Source organism: Danio aesculapii, chromosome 1 (assembly GCF_903798145.1).
Source record: "Danio aesculapii chromosome 1, fDanAes4.1, whole genome shotgun sequence".
Lineage (NCBI taxonomy): Eukaryota > Metazoa > Chordata > Actinopteri > Cypriniformes > Danionidae > Danio > Danio aesculapii.
In genome coordinates, this window is record NC_079435.1 from 15989706 (window position 1) to 16011151 (window position 21446).

Here is a 21446-nt window from a genome sequence, read left to right on the forward strand (position 1 = left end):
TTCGAAAGCGAAGTGTGTCATAGTGAAATCTATCTTTGACCCCAATTCATAGTCGCGCTGCTGATGTCAATAATGGATTTTCCAAAGGAAAACCAAATTATTTCCATTTACATTTCTGTGTTCTTTAAGGTTTTGTTAATATACGTTGATATAGACGCGAACTCGTATTCAAAACACTGCTTTTCTGTTTAAAAATATATGCAAACATATTTAAAGACTGTAATAATAAATAAATAGCTTTTTAAATAATAAATAGCTTTTAAAATAATAAATAGCTTTTTTGGCGGCATCCATAAAACCGTGGCAAGATTTAGAGAATTAACATTTAAGACAAAGCGAGAACTGTTGTTTACTCTACTCGCCACCAGGAGGCAGTTTAGTTGAACGTGAGTAAAAAAGTCCCATTCGATCATATTTTAATCATATTTCTGGTGTTTCTTGAAGAGTATAATTATTACTGTGCTCATAAGATTACACACCCCTTTCGATGTTTATAAAATTATACATTTTAACTAAATAAGAGGGATTGTGTCTTTTTAGTAACGTTACTAAAAAATTGAATGTCTCTGTATAAGAAATTTCACATGTTTGTTTGTTTCACAAGACAAAATAATCACTGAATTCATGAAAACATCACATCATTTCAACGTTTTCAAAGCCTTGAATTTCAGTTCTACGTCTTGTTCATTAGAAGATCACTGATTTTATGTTGTCTTTTATATGTATTTTATGTTTCACGTTGTGTGTATGTTTTACGTTTTATTCGGTTTTATTATCTTGCAGATCCTGCAGTGGGGTTTGTAAACTCAAAGTGATAGTTCACCCAAACATAAAAATGGCCTCATTTGCAGCTATCATAGTAGGAACAAAAATACTATGAAAGTCTGTTTTCTAACATTCGTCAACATATTTTCCTTTGTGATCGACAGTAGAAAGAAACTCGTGTTTGGAAATGTAGGATGAGTAAATAATGGCAGAATTCTGGGTGAAACCCTTTAAATTGGTCAATTACTTTACCATATATGTTATTTTCGCTCTACAAAGGGTTAAAACTCAACTTTTTCCAAACAATTAATGTTCTGTAAAAGACATAGCAGAGGATGGTTTCGATCCATCGACCTCTGGGTTATGGGCCCAGCACGCTTCCGCTGCGCCACTCTGCTGTCGTATTAAAATGTACTGTTCAGTATGAATGAATCTACCCCTTCAGCTCAATTCAGCTCAATGCTGGTTTTATTTGGAGTCTTTTAGTTCATATTTTAGGTCCATTTTTACTGCGTACATTTATGCGTATTTAAACTGAGTATCTTCCAGAGGATATATTTTACAGTTGTATCGGAAGCTGATTCGATTGTACGTGTAATATGTGTGTGTATTGTCTGACGCAGAATCGGAGGGTCGGAGAGTCTGTCAAAATTTAACCAGTGATCTATCTGGTAACTGTTAAGTACATGGTATTATATTATATTATATCCCACATAGAAAAAAAAAAAAAAAATATATATATATATATATATATATATATATATATATATATATATATATATATATATTAGACTGTGAAAATTCCCTTGCCGAAATATTGACACATTTACAAAAGAAAAAATATTGCTCCCAGCCTTTTCCCCCCTATTGCATTTACTAATCTGAGAGTCAATTTACTATTAAAGCACAAAAGATCTCATTCCCTGACCGGGAATCGAACCCGGGCCGCGGCGGTGAGAGCGCCGAATCCTAACCACTAGACCACCAGGGAGCGATATACAAATTGATATGTACTTGCCTACATAACCACAACCCACATACAAAAAAAAACTTTCCATCACCTTTATTTAATATTTGAAAAGCGTGAAAATTCCTAAAAAGCCTTGTAAATTATTTCCAGATCATACAAAACGTTTGTGGTAATGTTCTTATTTAGTCTCGTGCTTAATCGAAATGTTTTTGACGCCTTTAACAACAACAAAAAAAAAACAGAATGAAAAAAACAGCAACAACAATAAAAGCAAACAACTGAAATAATAAAAGGCTACTTCATTTACCATGCTGACGGACAACTCTATGCTGGTGATTCTATAATTAAATCATAATATGTTACATGTCAAAACAATACAATATTTATATATTGGCAAAAATCATGATGTCTGAATTAGTGTATTTTTCCATCATGTATGATTGTGTAATCACAAATTTCCAGAATTTGCACACTGTAATGTGCAACATGAGATATTTGTAAAGTCAAAATGTCATTAAATTTCCATTCTGTCATTATTCCCTGTTATCACTTCTCTGCAGTTTTTCTTGTCTATTCTCCTCTTGCTCTTCTCCAGGTTCCTCCTCCACAGTGTCTTTCACGTTTCCATCTCGTCTTTCTCTATACCTTTGTTCTCTTAGTGCACAAGGTAGGCAGTTGACCAGGAAAAGTAGGGAAGAAAGACAAAGTAGAGACAGGACGGCTCCAATGCCAATCTCTACCTGTCTATCAGCAGTTTTAACCTCTTTCCTCTCCTTTTCCACCCCAGGAGACAAATAGACAGCATTCTCTTCATGGTTAGGAATCAACACCGCCTGCTCCACGTTTTTCCTTTTAAATATGTCATTGCCACTATCATAGTCACTTGTGGCATTTAGTCTGCTTTCATGATCTTCAAAGTCATCATACAGATCACTGTTGGAATCGACAAGCATATCGGTCACATCGTGCATCTCAAAGTTGCTTTCCTCACTCCCTATCGGCCAAAAGTCCATGTTTAGGTTCACTCTTATCCAGCCAGAGCCTTTAGCCAGTCTTTTAGCTTCACTTGCTTTATGAATTGCTTCCAGTTCAACATGGTTAGATGCTGGATCACAGCTGGAAACCAGGAGCTCGGCTTTAACAAGAGGTCCTCCGCCATCACCTTGTGCCAAAATGCGTTGGGATGGAGCGGGCGTTACCACCACCACAGATTCAGCCAAAGAGGACAGCCGTAGAGTATAGGGGATCGCATTAAAGGCAGACATCAATATGGCAGAGTCATCATTAAACTGGATCCAGACACTGATAGACGCCTCCTGTTGAATAGGAAAACATCATGAGTAACAAATCTAGAAGAATTTTTAGGAACTCGAATGCCAGAAACTTACCTGTCCATGGTTGTAGAGTGTATTGTGAGCATTCACTGTTGCTGTGATGACAGATGGGTGAGATGGGCTGGGGTTAACGGACAGGCCAAGCCCTCCCACCAGCTGAACAGAGAGGTCAGCGGGAGTCACAGGTTCAGAGGTTACAATGACATTAGCCCTTCCAAGCACTCCATCCCACTGACTGGACACCACCTTGAAAATCAAGAAAAGTATTAGGGAGGAAATGAGGAAACATGATAGGCCAGTACTTCACTGACTCATCAACATACAAACAAACAAAAGACTAGTTCGACCAAAACATGTACAAACACCAAAGATGTACATGACTTTATTTTTTGTTTATTTTTTTTTTTTTGGTGTTTTTTAAATATACAATACATTTTAGTGGTTAGCGCTGTCGCCTCACAGCAAGAAGGTCACTGGTTCGAGTCCCGGCTGGGTCAGTTGGCATTTCTGTTTGGAGTTTGCATGTTCTCCCTGTTCGTGTGGCTTTCCTCCGGGTGCTCCGATTTCCCCCACAGTCCAAAAACATGTGGTTTAAGCAAATTGGGTAAACAAAATTGTCCGTAGTGTATGAGTGCATGTGTATGGGTGTTTCCCAGTACTGGGTTGCAGCTGGAAGGTCAACCGCTGCATAAAACATGTGCTGGAATAGTTGGCGGTTCATTCCACTGTGGCGACCCCTGATAAATAAGGGACTAAGATGAAGGACAATGAATGAATGACATTTTAGGGGTTTTCACATTTATTTGGATAGGACAGTGGAAAGGGGAAGGAGCAGCAAAGGACCTTCAGCCGGGAGTCAAACTGGTCATTGCGAACACTATGGTGCTGTGTCAACACACTAACCATAAGACCAATGGAGCGGTTCTTTCCACTTTACATGATAGGTCATGAATGAAATGTCACATAAGTGAAAGTAAACTGGATTAAACTGAGCACTTCTCCAGAGGATGACTCATCATTTAGTAAGAGCACAGATCCTTTCGGCTTAGTCCCTTGTTTATCAGGGGTCCAGGGGCGTAGAGGACATTTTAAAAGTGTGTGTGTGTGTGTGTTGGGGGGGGGTTATGTTCATACAACAGCAAACTGTTTTACCTTCCAGCCGCAACCCAGTACTGGGAAATACCCAGCACATGTCTTTGGACTGTGCAGGAAACTGGAGTACCCGGAGGAAACACGGACACGGGGAGAACACGGACACGGGGAGAACATGCAAGCTCCACACAGAAATGCCAACTGGCCAAGCCAAGACTCGAACTAGCAACCTTGCCGCCCCTTTCATTTATATTAGATGAACAAAAATCCTGCATTGTTGTTTGCCAAAAACTTGCACTCTCTCTTTGGGTTAATAAGATGGCCTGGGGGGAAAATTTTAAATCAGGCCATTTTTATTCTTGGGTGAACTAACCCTTTAGATTGGTTATGCACAACATGTCAGTAAACATTCTGACAGTAAATTCAGATACCAACATATAATGATGTAAGTCCAGGCTTGAGGCCGATTAGATGTCTTTGTTTATCAAGCGCTGCAATATATGGGTTTTCAATTCTTAGCCAGTCACGGACAAGCTCGGTTACATCCACAAACCAGTCTGGAGATCCGAGCATGTAGGTCGGTTGACCACCTTGAGTTGCTGATTGGGCACTGAATTGTGCCAAAATCTGTACAGTGGACCTCTGATAAACCGGTTCACACCTAAAAAGAGAGACATTTCAGTTTCCATATAATTCAATGACTAAAACCAAAACAAATGTAAAGTAGCGTATACTTGATTATAATTTGAACTAGTTGCTAATTTGATTCCGTATTTCATTTACTATAAAACTTCATAAATTCAAATATATTTAAATAATGACATCAACATTTCAGTATTTCATTTTTTATAAGGCATCGATGCCAGTCAGCACATTTGTCAGTATTTAGCCATATTTCATACAGAATAGTAATTAACCATAATTTAAACAGTAAATGTGTGATTCTTTTTGACATACATTTAAGATCTGGCAAACCACAGGTCTCTGTTATTGGTCCAGTATTGTTTTTCCTTTAAATGTTCCCCCTAGGGTCTATCTTTAACAAATATAGAGTGTATATTATAAAAATGTATGTATGGTGCTAACCATGGAATTAGTCCCATATTGGATTGTTCAGATAAACTAAAACTAAACTAATTATGCCTAAATGAAAATAAAATTTAAATCATTGTGTTTGGTCCGAAACAATGAACAACACATATACACTACCTGACAATAGTCTTGTCAACTATCCAAGTTTTAGGAACAGCAAACAATAACTTGACTTCTAGTTGATCATTTGGTATCAGAAGTGGCTTATATAAAAGGTAAAGGCCTCTAGATTACGCTTATTTTACTAAAATAATATATGGTCATGCTTTGATTTTTAATGATTTAATTAGGAGAGTAAGGTTTGACTTTGCTTAGACAAAAGTCTTGTCACTTAGCAGAAATAATGTGCAGTATAGAATATAAAGTCATGGTGCTGTGGAAAAAGAATTAATATTGTGTATGACTCCCATGAGCTTGGATGACTGCATCCATACATCTCTGCAATGACTCAAATAACTTATTAATAAAGTCATCTGGAATGGCAAAGAAAGCGTTCTTGCAGGACTCCCTGAGTTCATCAAGATTCTTTGAATTCATCTTCAATGCCTTCTCCATCTTACCCCAGACATGCTCCATAATGTTCATGTCTGGTGACTGGGCTGGCCAATCCTGCAGCACCTTGACCTTCTTTGCTTTCAGGAACTTTGATGTGGAGGCTGAGTATGAGAAGGAGCGCTATCCTGCTGAAGAATTTGCCCTCTGCTGTGGTTTGTAATGTAATGGGCAGCACAAATGTCTTGATACCTCAGGCTGTTGATGTTGCCATCCACTCTGCAGATCTCTCGTACACCCCAATACTGAATGTAACACCAAACCATGATTTTCCTTCACCAAACTTGACTGATTTCTAAGAAAATTTTGGGTTCCTGCAGGTTCCTGAAGGTCTTCTGCATGGTGATAATTGGGATGCGATTCATCTGAAAAATCTACCTTCTGCCACTTTTTCAAATGATCAACTGCAAGTCAAGTTATTATTTAGTGCTCTTAGAACTAGGATCGACGACAAAACTTCTGTCAGGTAGTGTATATATATTTCATGGTTTGCGCTACATTCATTGTTCCATGGCGGGGTGCCACGCCAAAATTCATCCCGCCACGGCTACATTACAGCTTCTCATTCAAAACCTATTATTTTTTTAATAGCGGGTGATAATCGACCAAAACGTATTAAAGGGTAAGTTAATTATAACAGCGCAAACTTTTCTGTAATTGTAGTAGTGCTGTGCGTCATTTGTTTAACCCTTTAAGGTTACATTAGGCACGTCATTTGTCATTGAAATAACGCCTGTCACCACAGCTTGAAAAAATTGAGTGAAAATGGTGTTTGGTTTGATATAACCTCAAATTTGATAAGCAGATACCTGCTGTTTTTATCACATTCATCTTCTTTCAAAAGCGAAGCAGTTTTAAAGCTGTGCTTAAAGAAGCTTGAAATAGATATGTTTGCAGTTGTAACATCTCGACTAGACTACTGAAATTCTTTGTATGTTGGTGTTCCTCAGTCCTGTGTTTCTCGATTTCAGCTAGTTCAGAATGCAGCAGCTCTGCTTCTTACTGAAAAGCTCAAATATGAGAGCATTACACCTAATATTGTATACCCGTTCTCACTGTAGTAATTCCAGCCACTGATAGGACTCAGGACAGAGTCGGAGAGAGACACACGCAGAGGAACAACAGGAGTCCACACGGCCAAACACAAAGTGCCGCTGAGCCTTCCCAAAGAAAACTCTAGCTCCACACAGATGCTGCCCCTTCCTGATTCACTCCCGTCCACAAAAACCACAGAGCAGTCATGAGACACCTGCCAGAAGAGAAAGGTGCCATCAGATGTGTTTATTTATTTTATGCTTTAAATCAGACCTCATTATAAACTGTTATACCTTGACAATATCTTCATTGGCTGAATGGCACTTCACTGCTGTGGTCAAATCGGAAACTTTGCCATCTATGCCCACCGCTAGGACAATGACAGGAAGTGACACGGGCTCACTTGTCAGGATGGCTGTATTGATAATTGTGTTGCTCTGCAAAAAAATACACATATTATGACATAAATAAACAAAATAATTAATGATAATGATCTGTGTACATGGGCGACACAGTGGCTCAGTGGTTAGCACTGTCGCCTCAAAGCAAGAAGGTCACTGGCTGAGTCAATTGGCATGTCTGTGTGGAGTTTGCATGTTCTCCCCGTGTTTGTGTGGGTTTTCTCCGGGTGCTCCGGTTTCCCCCACAGTCCAAAAACATGCAGTAGGTGAATTGAATAAACTAAATTGGCCGTAGTGTATGTGTGCGAATGAGTGTGTATGGGTGTTTCCCAGTACTGGGTAGCAGCTGGAAGGGCATCTGCTGTGTAAAACATATGCTGGAATAGTTGGTGGCTCATTCCACTGTGGTGACCCCTGATGAATAAAGGGACTAAGCCGAAGGAAAATGAATGAATGAATCAGTATACATAATTATCAATCATGTCATTTACAAAACGACAGTGATCAAAGGACTCAATAAGCTCCAGATTAACAAAATCAAGTTCTGCCCTACATTTTTTAGTGTCCACAAAGCCATTTCAATTAGGGTTTCCATTTCATGCAGATTTTATATTTTCAAAGTTGACATAATGGTAAAAAACCTGATGAACCTGATGAACAGATTTGGGGGGGAAAAGTGATATATTTTAACCTAATAATACATTTACAAAAAAAAATACCTAAATGTGTAACTTAATTACCTTTTACAGAAAGTAGGGCGGCACAATATATCATTTCAGCATCGATACTGCAATGTGATCATTCGCAATAAGCACATCGCAGGATATGCAATGTTGAGTTTGTATTATAATTTATCATTTGCATGTGTTTTTGATGCCTGTGATTGTTTAATGATTTAAAAACATTCAGGTATAAGAAATTGTTCCATTTGTGACCTTAACTACAATTAATTTTATTGAATCATTTTTATTCTTATAATTGAGTTACAGCACTTAAAACGCTTCATTTCAATTGTTTCTTGATTGTATTTTTAGATTGTTATGTATGAAAATACTCACAACATGTGTAAATACAGAAATGCACTGCAAACGGCACAGACCACAATGAAAATGTGTCAGGGGGACCCCACAATGTTCATAGATTGTTTATTAGATTTTATGGAGATACAAATTGTAATCATTAATTCATCAATCTCTGACTAAACAAGTACATGGAAATACTCACAACACATGCAAATACAGAAACGCACTGCAAATAGCTCAGACAACAACAAAAACGTGTCAGGGACCCCAACAATTTTAAAGACTGTTTATTAGATTCTATAGAGATGCATTCCCACTGCAGAATCATCCCAATTGATCTAACATTATAAATTCTTTCCAAATAGAGATATTAAGTCATCTGGTGAAATTGTATTCATATCGCAATACATATCGCAAAATAAAAAATATTGCAATGTTAAATTTTTCCAATATCGTGCAGCCCTAATAGAAAGTAATTTGAAAGTACGTGTTGTGTTATTTATGTGTTTTTTTACTCTTTCCCTAACATTGACATTGACTAGGTGCCTCAATTAAGAGAACACGCTTTCCTGCCACTGACTTTTTACAGCAATTGATGCTTTAGGTATACTATGGTAGGGGAAGCCCTAATACTGAGTGAGGTACAGGATCTCTCAGTCCTGAGAAGTAAATATAAGACAATCATTCGTTCATTTTCTTTCAGCTTAGTCTAAGGGGTCCCCACCGTGGAATGAACCGCCAACTATTCCGGCATATGGTACTGGGAAAAACCCATATACACTAATTCACATACACACTCTTATGCACTACGGCCAATTTAGTTTATTCAGTTCACCTATAGCGCATGTCTTTGGAATGTGGGGGAAACCAGAGCACCCGGAGGAAACCCCCATAAACAAGTACAAATGAAGACTTATACAACCTTCCTTTAGCTTAATCTTTCATTATCACAACAAAACGATCCCCGTCGATCAGCATGAGTATAGAAATGAGTGTTTTACACACATACTCACACAAACACACACAAATGTGTGTTACGCTACAATATATATATATTGAAAATGTATTACTTTTAGAAAAAAAAGCATTTTTGGTTAAACCTACCTCTATGCATTTAAGTGGGGATAAAAATTAACAACTGAAGATAGAATAAAATTTTGGTGAAAATCTTCAAAAATGCTGACTGGCTGGAAACTTTAAAAAACGCAGGCAGGGAAAGAGTTAAAAAGTAAGACAGGCTTAAATTTGTAATATAATATAACTTTTTAACCCAACACTGCTGATAGATATATAGTAGCCTAAAAGGAAGACCCTGAGATTCCTCACTCTGCTAGTGGTCCTTGTAACCACAAATTGCTTGCATTCGTAAATGATCAATAGTTTATGGCATACCTCTGTGATGGGAGCGATGCCCACAACGTCTCTGTCGGTAAAGGAGAAGAAGCTCGTCACTGCCCCGTGTGGTGAAACGGAAAACTTGCGTGTTGAATACTCCACCCACCAGCTGGCACTGACAGTCATCGCTGTGCCAAAGTTTCTGTGTAAAGCCTCAAATGAGAGACAGGAGACCTGGCTAAGAGCAGAAGAGCTGAAACACAAGACAATTATAGATCAAGAACTTGTGGATTATTATTATTTTTTATTTAAATCGTCTTTAGATTTGTGATCTGTAGCTCGTTATTTTTATATGCTGATATGCACAAACATGATGATGATTTAATGGCAAAATGTGCCTATATCCTCCCTTTTTGGTAATATGACCGAATTATGTCATTAACTTTCAATGAGCATTAGGAATTACTATTATAAAGGGAAAATAATTAGATTTTCAGAAAAAGTCAGAAAAAATATGAGTGATTATTTGTGCTTTTCATAATATAATTAAACCTTTCATTAAACCACACTGAACTGAAATTCAACTCTGAAAACTGGACTGACACAGTTTCAATTTACTTGAACTTCTATGTTAAGCTGCTTTGACACAGTTGTAAAAGCGCTATAGAAATAAAGATGAATTGAATTGAATATAGCAAAATGCTATAAAAAAAAAAGAAAATAATGTGGAACAAAAATATTAGGAAATTTAGAAAGATTTTGTGATATCAATGTTACATTAAAATGCAGCCAGAGTCTTATTATTTGTTGTGACAAAAAAAAAACAAGTGGAAATGTGCGGATCATTTAGTCAAACAAGACTTTTTTTTAAAACTTTTTTAAAGTTATTTGTCTCACTCATCTTGAATGGAAGTTTCCCAAGTGCCACCAATAAACTTTTAATAATTATTCCTTGCAAAAGTAGTTATGATATGGGTATAAACTGCCCATTTAGTAGTGTACTATGGCTGAATTACCTTCTAGAAAAAGTGTCATTCATAATTTGATGAATATTATTGCTGGTTTTTATATAATTGCACTTAAGAATGCATTTATGGCATATTGGATTTCCACAGTCTACAGTGAACATGACAATTCCAAAATCATTCTAATTCTAATCATTCTAATGTTGCTCTAAAAACATTTACCATTAGTATTTTGTGCTTTTTAATATGCTAATCAAGTCATAACATAATAATACCTGCAAAATTTTATTGATTAATTCACACACACACACACACACACACACACACACCGCTGGAAATAAATGGCAATTAATTGCACATAGAATCACATTTTAAAGTGAAACAGACAATAGTATCTGGATGCAGCCTTGATGATGCAAGCTGAGATTGCATATCTCAGAGATGCAATGTCAGACACAACGCAATCAATGGAGCTAGTGAAGTCACTGTAAGGGTTAGGGTTAGGTGAGTGTATTTAAAAGCATTGCATCCAGCTCAGATTGCACTGCACTAGGTCTGCATCCATCCCCTATTCAAAACAGATTGATTTCGTACCCAGTTCTGTCTGGAAGTGCACCAGAGCTGTGGCTAATGATGGAAACAACATCGTGTTTTGAACCTGTTGTCCTCTCTACATTAACCATCCACAGGTCAGAGTGTGTGACAGGATGGACCTCCAGAGACAGCAATCCTTTTTTCACTTTCAGCCTAAAGGTAAAATAATGATAATATTAAAGATATATTAAACTGAATGAGCAAAGTTATGTCAAGCAACAATGTTACCTAATGGTCAGAGACTCTCCACTGTAATTTGCCCTCAGGTTTACAGACAATCTGATTGGCTGTCCAGCACGCACAGGCCCTTTGCTGTAGACAATTAACACATTGGAATCCAACCAGAACTTCTCTTCTGCCTTTGTGTCTAAACATGCAGGGCTTTGCTTGGTTTTGTTGATCTCTTGATCCTCAAGTCCCACAGGACCAATGTAGAGGAGCTTTCTCTCTGACTGCTGCACTGTTTCCTCCACACACCGCGGGGGTCCGGTTTTAATGGACAGGATGCCAAAGGATGAGTAGTAAAGCTGAATTTGATCAGGCTGGGCCCTGTGTCCTGCTGGCACATGTGGATGCCTTCTCTTTCGGCTACGGGAGCGAGAGCGGTTTCTGCTTATGTAACGCTGCTTGGAAGTCTGGTCTGCTTTTGCCTCTGTGTTCTCAGCGGGCTCAAACCAGTCGTTTGGAAGTGTCAGAGTGACCACACACAACCCGAACGGTGGCTGAGGAAATATTGAAAACACATAAATAAATGTTAGTTTTTTGCATATTGATTTTACATATATTATTCTAAATATATTGAAATACATTTTACATGTATGTATTATTCTAAATATTTTGCATATATATCTTGAAATACATTTGAAACATATTTAAACTTACTAAATATATTGCTTGCTTATATATCTTAAAAGAGATTTACCCAAGTATCTTCAATAAGTTTCAGTAACTTACATTAAATAGTATATTTTGTGTCATTTTCAATTTATTTCTAAAATGTATTTTAAATCTTCATGTATTTTATTAAAAGATTTATTTTTAACAATGCATTCATTAATTTTGCAATCTGAAAAACATATTAGGCTAAACAAATAGTTTATAAACTACAAAAATAAGTATGGTCAGAAGTTTAAAATTATTCAGTATTTTTAATGTTTTTGTTTCTTGTGCTCACATCGGCAGCATTTTTAAAAATGATTAATAAAGGTATTTTTATATTATTTAAATATAAAACAATTTTTATTTGTGTCATAGCAAAGTACATTTTTATCAATCATTACTCCATTCTTCATTATCACATGATCTTTCAGAAATTATTCATAAATGCTGATTTAGTGCTTAAATTTCTTAAATATAAAATAAAAACAAGAAATAAATTTACTATATTTATTTTTTATAAAATTGCTGTTGTACTTTAATTTAGTGAATATTGATAGTAAACGTGAGATTTTGTTCTAAAATGAGTAATTTTGTTAGGCTGCATGGGCAAAGATTAATTGTGATTAATTGCATCCAAAATAAAAGTTTGTTTTGACATAATATATAGTGAGTGCTACGTATATATACACACTCACTGGCCTCTTTATTAGGTACACATTACTAGTACCGGGTTGGATCCCCTTTTGCCTTCAGAACTGCCTTAAAACTTCGTGGCATAGATTCAGCATATTACTGGAAATATTCCTCAGAGATTTTGGTCCATATTGACATGATAGCATCACGCAGTTGCTGCAGATTGCACATTGCCCCCACACCATTACACCACCACCACCAGCCTGAACTGTTTATACAAGGCAGGATGGATTCATGCTTTCATGTTGTTGACGCCAAATTCTGACTCTACCATCTGAATGTCGCAGCAGAAATCAAGACTCATCAGACCAGGCAACATTTTTCCAATCTTCTATTGTCCAATTTTGGTGAGCCTGTGAGAATTGTACCCTCAGTTTTCTGTTCTTGGCTGACAGGAGTGACGCCCGGTGTGGTCTTCTGCTGCTGTAGCCCATCTGCCTCAAGGTTTGACGCATTGTGTGCTCAGAGATGCTCTTCATCAGACCTCGGTTGTAATTAGTGGTTATTTGAGTTACTGTTGCCTTTCTATCAACTGGAACCAGTCTGGCCATTCTCCTCTGACCTCTGGCATCAACAAGGCATTTGCGCCCACAGAACTGCCGCTCACTGGATATTTTCTCTTTTTCAGACCATTCTCTGTAAACCCTAGAGATGGTTGTGAGTGAAATCCCAGTAGATCAGCAGTTTCTGAAATATCTCAGTCCAGCCCGTCTTGCACCAACAACCATGCCACGTTTAAAGACAATTAAATCACCTTTCTCCCCATTCTGATGCTCGATTTGAACTGCAGCTGATCATCTTGACCATGTCTACATGCCTAAATGCATTGAGTTGCTGCCATGTGATTAGTTGATTAGAAATTGGACAGGAGTTGGACAGGTGTACCTAATAAAGTGGCCGGTGAGTGTATATTTATTATGTATATGTGACACGCATACAAAGAAACAAAACTATACAAAACAATTTTGTTTCATAGATATTTAAATTAATATATAACTTTTATCGTACACACATACAACTTTTATCTTTTATTTTCTCAAATATATGCATATATGTGTGTATTTATATGTACATAATAAATACACACTACACACTTAAATTAAGTCAAAACAAACTTTATTTTGGATTTGATTAATTTTTGCCCAGCAGAACTATTATTTTGTATGTGTTCAGTGAAAGTGTTAGAAATGACATAAGAGTTTTGTTCATAACTTTGCTCTGGAGAATTCTAGAATATTGCAGTCCCGACCCAATTATGGTGTTTTTGAGCATCAGTACCTGAGTGATGCAGGAAGCTTTCTGCTCTTCTGTCTGTTTGAAAGCATGCAGAGTAACGCAGGTTCCTCTGTTAACATCACCCCTCATGTGAAACAGCACTCGAACCCTGAACCGCTCTCCTCTATCAGCCTCCATCTCTTTCACAACACTTTTAGATAGAAGCGAAGCCGTCAGAGGAGAAGTCAGGGGAGGAATCGGCTCAGACATCACCTAAAGAACACAAATACCAACACAGACTCAATAAATCCACAACGTTTATAACGGTGTTTCCTTTTAACCCTGTTTGTAAAATATAGCTCCGGTGTTCTGTTGATTTGCCCTACCTTGTCAGATTGTCCTACCTCCCATTCAAAAAGTAGGTAGCACATTTTGATGATGCAATATGCTACCCATCAGATTTTGCTTTGATATGAAGCTGTAATATCACCCTAACCTACATAATCTCTAACCCCAACCTCAGAACCATTCAAATACACTGTTGGTAGCATAATCTGGCGGGTAGTATAAAATGTCAGGACGCCGATTGTTGATGCTGACTAGCCAATAATTGTCTTTTCTTCACCATAATATTTAATGACGCCTCACGTCCCACATAAAAACACTACAGTAATTTAGCTATAGTAAACATTGCATCTGAGACCATATGAGGCATATGCAACTCTGCATCCAGATGAAATAATGTAGTGTTATTTTACCATAGTAAAGTGTATTATGAGGTATAGTATTTACAACACTACTGATAAATGTAACAATGTAGTATAGAGAACATTCGTTTGTAACTACAGTAAACTGTGGTGCATTGTAAAATATACTCAATGTAGAAAACTACAGTATTGGGTCATTTCTTTTATAATTTTATAGTTGTTGAATTAATTGTTGTTAGTTGTTAAAATTAATTCAATTTTTCTGACAGTATTCAATGGAAGAGAGCATGGTTATTACCTGAAAAGTTCAGCATATCCAACAAAATAAGACATACATTTTAAGATTTTGCATACTGTATATCCTAATTTCCAAATTGCTAATTATTTTAAAATATCTAGTTTGTGTACAGTCTGCAATATCCATGAAGATTTTTTTCTTCATCTATTACAAAATTGCACTCAGGTTAAATTTCTTTGGTATAACATTATTTTTTTATTTATCTAAAATATATATTTCTCTCTGGTAATGATCATGCTCTAGTCTAGATCTTATTGTTAACTCTTTTGTGTTACAATGTAATTTTTTATACACAAAAATAAGTTTCTAAAGGCAATACTTAAATTGAATACTTTCCATTCTGAAGTTTAGTTCAACATTGAATATCTTAAGCTTATTAATAATAATATTAATAAGAATCAAGCTTATGGTAATCTTTTTGCTTAATGATTGAGGCTTTTTTCTCTCTCTCTTCTAACTTTTGTTATTCTCTTCAATGCAGTGATGTTATTTTTCCTGTACTCAATTTAAAAAAAGCAAAAAATAATTAATTAAAGTAATTTCAAATACACACCGTTCAAACACACTTGAACTTTGAATGTTAGTATTAACAATAAATTACTATAGTTTTTTATGTGGCTACGCAATGCTCTTGGTAACATAAAACATCATTAAAAAACATCCATGTATTTTCATTCATTCATTTTCTTTTCGTCCCTTTATTAATCAGGGTCGGTCGCCATAGTAGAATAAACTGCCAACAAATCCAGCATATGTTTTACAGAGCGGATGCCCTTCCAGCTGCTACCCAGTACTGGAAAACACCCATACACACTCATTTACACGCATACATTACGAACAGTTTAGCTTACCCAATTCACCTGTACCTCATGTCTTTGGACAATGGTGGAAACCGGAGCACCCGGCAGAAACCCACGCGAACACGGGGAGAACATGCAAACTCCACACAGGATTTCCAACTGACCCAGCCGAGGCTGGAACCAGCGACCTTCTTGCAGTGAGGCGACAGCGCTAACTTCATGAACTTTTTGCGACCACGCCCTTTTTCCGCCGTCAAAACGGGAGTAACCCAATGACTGGAGTAACCCAGTGACTGCTTGTGTCTATGGGATTTCACCGTTTCCGAAGTGCAGAAATGATTACACTTTTCCTACTTCAGGTATTGTAGTCTTGCTAAATTATTCATAAAGTTATACTGTTTAAAACGCAGGTCTTATTAAACGAACTCGCGGTCTGTTTTAAACAAGAAGGCTTGAAAGAAATGTTTCCTCACAACAAAACATAAAATGATTGACGCGTGTGAGGAAAATTGTGCTAAAATAAATGGCAGAACGCATGAGAGCATTTCCAGTCTCATTTAAATTAAACTGATAAGGCGTTTTACACCACGTTACACTATTTTTACATTATTTTAAATTAACCTGCAGGCACCAGGTGGTTCATCTGTCACGTGGTACAACCAATACAAACAAACTGGTAGGGGACAGCGGGGCACAAAGTAACACTTTTTGGTTTTGGTCAAATAATGAACAAAGTAATGGTGTTAGACAAAGCATATGTTTTTTGCCAGGAACACACAAGTCTCTCCTACAAATGAGTACTGAAATTATGATCGCCGGACCTATGGTTTCTGTGCAGTATTGCCAAAAGTGCCAGAAGTAAAAATGTTACTATTTACCCCACCTGCGGGGCAAGTTGTAAGAGACAGGGGGTTAGTTGTAACATGCATATAAAGGCAGATATCACACAATTAATTTAAATCCAGTTTACTTTAAATAGTAGCTATATTTCCTCGGTAATAGGCTCATTTCTTTTTTTATTCTACATAGCACAGTATGTTTATGTATTTATTTGTTTATTGGATAAACACATTTGAATCTATTTGCATTATTATCCATTTATCCATTATTATACAATGCATTTATTTGCATTATTAGCAATAAAATAAATTTATTTCTCAAAACATTATTTTCTATTAAAAAACATTTTTATTAAAAAAGTTCTCAACATTACACTCAAAATTATAAAAAAAAAATGTGTTAGTTTAGTCGGTGTCCAATAGTGTGTGGCTTAATTGTTACACCCTGTTACAACTAACCCCGCTGTGTCGTGTTTTCCTCAAAACTGGCTAGCAGTCACTGTGTGTTTCTTACATCTTTCAAAATGGTTTCATCTTTTAGCCTAGAAGACGGTTATTATCACAACAATATACGATTTTACATTCATACTTTCACAGATTTTTTTAAAAATAAAAAAATATCGAGTATAATAAAAAATTGTTTTATGCTGCAAAACTGGTTTCTCTTGTGTTTCTCATCCAAATTTCACCGAACTTTTTCAATAACTGGCAGGAAGACGTCTGCCGGCACTGTGGTGAAAACCTCAGAAGCATGCCATGGTTAACCCTGAGCAAATACCTTAAAACTCTGTGTTACATTTAATCCTGCGTTACTTTGTGCCCCGCACTCCCTACATTCCACTGACCTATAATAGAGAAAATTCATACTTACCAGGGGCGTAGCGGACATTTTAAAAGTGGGGGGACGGCTGTATGAGATCATACGTTCATGTAATTATTAATCACCTGTTTCTAAAGGGTCAGTCTCCAAAAGTGAGGGGGACGCATCCCCCCCGTACCCCCCGGTTGCTACGCCCCTGATACTTACAATACCATATAAAGAACATTAATGCAGAAAAAAAATGTATATATAAATTAAAACAAAATAAATACAAAAATTAGGAGGCTTTGAAAATTAATTTAGTTTAGAAAAATTCAGAGAGGGAGAAATAAGCTTTCTTATTTTATATTTCCCCAGTTTACAAGTAATAATTATTAGTTGTATGAGGATCCGAACACTTCCTACATAGCAAAATTTCTCTGGCTCACACATGTTTTGCTTGGCCCACATGCTGTAGTGAATTATGGTACATGACTGGACCAAGTCTGGCTTCTAGACAAGGTCCAACCATGGACCATTTCTGGGTCAAGTCTCAGCCAAGATAGGTAGGTGTGTCATGATAGCAATGAAATTGATAAACCCGTGAAGCATTACCCGTGAAGCTATGCACACTATGGGCCTGGTTTTCTCAAAGCGACCTGATTGGTAGATTATTTTTTCTTTAGTCAAAAGTAATTTTAATGGAGTTATGAATTACTAAAGTTCAGACCACGTAAAGACCACGCCTAAACCAATCAGCCTCCTCCGCCTACTATTTAGAGGAAGTGGACCCTCCCTAAACCGTTTGTCTCAGATTCTCCCTCCCTCCCACCCAATTTCCCTCTAAATCCCATCCACTCATCCCCTACACCCCCCCCCCTCTCCATACCTCTTAACATCCCTCTTTTCTTCCACAGGCTGCATCGGGGGGGGGTCTTCTAAAGTTTCTACCTTAACCTACGAGACAAAGCCCCCACTCTGAGTCTCCCTGGACAAGACTCCCTGATCAGCCAGTCCAAGGATCATCCATACTTCTCTTCTCAATCTACATAACCATTACCTACTTCTCCCTACAACTAGTAATAAAGTTTCTCAAGCAACGGTTGTAGCGTGGTCCTTGATAGTGAAATGTATATTAAATGTGGGTCAAGACAGGCCAAACTTCTGTGGCCCACAAATCAATTTCTAACATCTGGGCCAAATACTACATTTTACATCTGGCCCAAATCTTAAAGACGTTGCCACTTCTGCCAAACCCGGGCCATGTTTATGATTATGGTCAGATTATAGTCATTTCTAAACGAGTTCCTGGCACTCTTCTTTACATCACACCTAATATACTCTTCATTCATGACTGTACTTATAATATAGCACAGTCTCTTGTCTCTTGTTTCTTATTACCTAATAAAGACTACTGTACCTGTGTGACTGTGTAGGAACCAAACGTAGCGCGGAGCAGAGGTTTGGAGGTGGTTCCGGATGGAGGCAAGACCAGTAGTGACTGTGTGGAGGTGAAGGGGCTGGAGTTGGTGAATAGAAGGCCCAGATCAGCCTGAGAGAGCGGGACAGACTGCCACGGTGAGGGAACTGTTATCCGTACTGGAAGAGATGCTGAAGGAGGCGTCTGACAGTGGGCTTTTGATGAGGAAATTGAAGAGTTGGGCTTTTAGTTTAAGGTTATTACAGTTGCTTTATTATTTAACTCTTGTGACACAGACATTGACATATAAAATGTAATATTTCACCATTATTTTCTTTCATAGATCTATTTTAAACTAGATACAGAAAAGAGTTACACTGAGGGCTAAAATGACCCCATGGAAAACCATTGAAGGGACAGTCCACCCCAAAAAGAAAATGATCTCATCGTTTATTCTCCCTCATCTGATTTTATTAGTTTCTTTCTTCTGTTGAACACAAAAGATATTGATATTTTGAAGACTCCTGGTTGCTGTAGTTAAAAAAGTCAATGGGTTTTAACTTACATAATAAAGTTAAACATTTTTCAAAGTATCTTCTTTTGCATTCAACAGAATAAACCAAACAGGTTTTAAAGGGTGAGTCAGTGACAGAATTTTTATTGTTTGATGAACTATCCTTAAAAGTGTATCTAAAGAATAATTCACGACACGCCATTGAATTATTAGAAAGTATTATTTTCTAATATTTCACTGGACCAAAGTCAATTATTTTACAATTATACCACACAATGTTGTATTTTAAGACTTTATTAGGTTTTTGACCTCAAACCTTGTCCTTTTGTATGTAGGACTAGTTTCTTGCACATCCCTGTAATGCAACCAGGACCCAGCTGGAACTACTGTAGCTTAAAATGTTCACCAGCCAATCAGAATCAAGCATTCAGCAGCCCCATAGTATAAGTAAGAAGCTAAGAAAAAGAAAGCCACCCATTCATTCATTCATTCATTCATTTTCCTTCGGCTTAGTCCCTTATTTATCAGGGGTCGCCACAGCGGAATGAACCACCAACTATTCCAGCATATTTTTACTTATTTTTTTTCTTTTTTTTTGGATGCCCTTCCAGCCACAACCCAGCACTGGGAAACACCCATACACTCTTCATTCACTACACATTCATTCACTACGGTCAATTTAGTTAATTCAATTCACTTATACCGCATGTCTTTGAACTGTGGGGGTAACCGGAGCACCGGAGGAAACCCACGTGAACACGGGGAGATCATGCAAACTCCACACAGAAATGCCAACTGGCCCAGCCGTGACTCGAACCAGCGACCTACTTGCTGTGAGGTGACAGTGCTAACCACTGAGCCATCATGCCACCAATAGCCATCTATTAAAGGATTTTAAATGCATGACGTTGAGGCAAACTACCACCTGATGTCACACCTTCCAGCCAATCAGAATCAAGAATTTCACATAATAATGTCATATGTATCGTTATTTAATTCTCAAAAAATTAAATGCGGCATGTGATAGTTGCTGTAGGAGGACGAACAGCAGAGTGCATGTTTAGGAAAGAGAAAACATTCTCCACTTGTCTTCATTTATCAGAAACAAATGTTAAATGATGTTATGCAGTGTTTAGGGGAATGTGAAGATAAGTCAAACTTACAGAGGATTATGAATAAGTGAAGGATTACCAGTCTCATAGTAGAAGACTTCCACGAAAGAGGCAGTACATCCATAACACCCTGAAACACAGCAAACAATAACAAAATGCAGGGTGACACACAATTCATTTATGTTGTCCCAACACAAATCAATTAAGTGAACCTAGCAAACTTAAGTGGACTGAATGTAAAACAATTAAATTGTCCCAAAAAATCTTAAGAATTGTGTCGTTGTTTCAGCTCATTTTAAATAAGTAGTTTGAACAAGCTGCAAAAATTATTCATTGAGAGTATTATGCTTGTAGAAAATATGAAATAGTCTAAATTTAATCAGATATATTTATAAAGCACAATAAAAATAACCATAGTTGAACACTGTGCTGTACAAAATGTCTGCTAAAAAGAACAAACATAAAATAGATATAAAAGACCACTGTGTGTGTAAAAAAAGACCAAGAGGGTAGAAAACACTGATTAATAAATAAAAAGTTTGTATATTTAATGGACTATTAAAAGCCTTTGAAAAAAGGTACGTTTTTAGCTTCATTCTATTTTACTTTCTTAATTAATTTAATTTCTAATTCTGTAGAAACTAAGCAGAGGGAGACTGAAAGACTTTTCCATAGTGCACAACCGCCACTTAACATTTTGGGATCATCAAGAGCACCAAATAATCATTAAAATAATCACTAATTAAACTTTCACAATCTTTAATAAATCCACAAAACTCTTTACATTCTGGATTATAATATAAGAGTACTTTAAGAACGGTTTACTGAAAGATTTTTAGAGAAATCAAACTGTAGTTTAGCCATGGGCCGGTATAAGATTCTGACGGTATGATAACCTTGGATAAAAATATCATGGTTTCACAATGTCACGGTACTCTGAAAATTTTCTTGATCTGTTAAACCTCATTTGTTCATAATCACAGTATGTCTGATAATATTTTTTCTTCTGGAGA

General features: G+C 36.9%; 1 protein-coding gene and 1 non-coding gene across 2 annotated transcripts; both read right to left on the reverse strand.

Annotated features, from left to right (window-relative positions):
• Positions 1-1684: 1684 nt before the first annotated feature.
• trnae-cuc (transfer RNA glutamic acid (anticodon CUC)) lies at positions 1685-1756 on the reverse strand. Its single transcript has one exon. It is a non-coding gene; the product is annotated as a tRNA-Glu (tRNA).
• A 512-nt stretch (positions 1757-2268) lies between these two features.
• tmem132a (transmembrane protein 132A) lies at positions 2269-20557 on the reverse strand. The gene is made up of 11 exons (XM_056469015.1): positions 20485-20557; positions 18808-19022; positions 14008-14217; positions 11386-11879; positions 11158-11310; positions 9656-9851; positions 7134-7277; positions 6852-7054; positions 4597-4822; positions 3124-3315; positions 2269-3051 (listed from the first exon to the last, which is right to left on the reverse strand). The coding sequence occupies exons 1-11, from the start codon at positions 20555-20557 to the stop codon at positions 2269-2271; spliced, it is 2889 nt and encodes a 962-aa protein (XP_056324990.1).
• Positions 20558-21446: the final 889 nt, after the last annotated feature.

Coding starts and splice junctions, on each gene's coding strand:
- tmem132a (XM_056469015.1), bottom strand. CDS start 20,557: ATGGATGTACTGCCTCTTTCGTGGAAGTCTTCTACTATGAGACTGGTA. Junction 11,880..14,007: donor AAGCTTCCTGCATCACTCAG/GTACTGATGCTC, acceptor ATATTTCCTCAG/CCACCGTTCGGGTTGTGTGT. Junction 11,311..11,385: donor GGAGAGTCTCTGACCATTAG/GTAACATTGTTG, acceptor TTTTACCTTTAG/GCTGAAAGTGAAAAAAGGAT.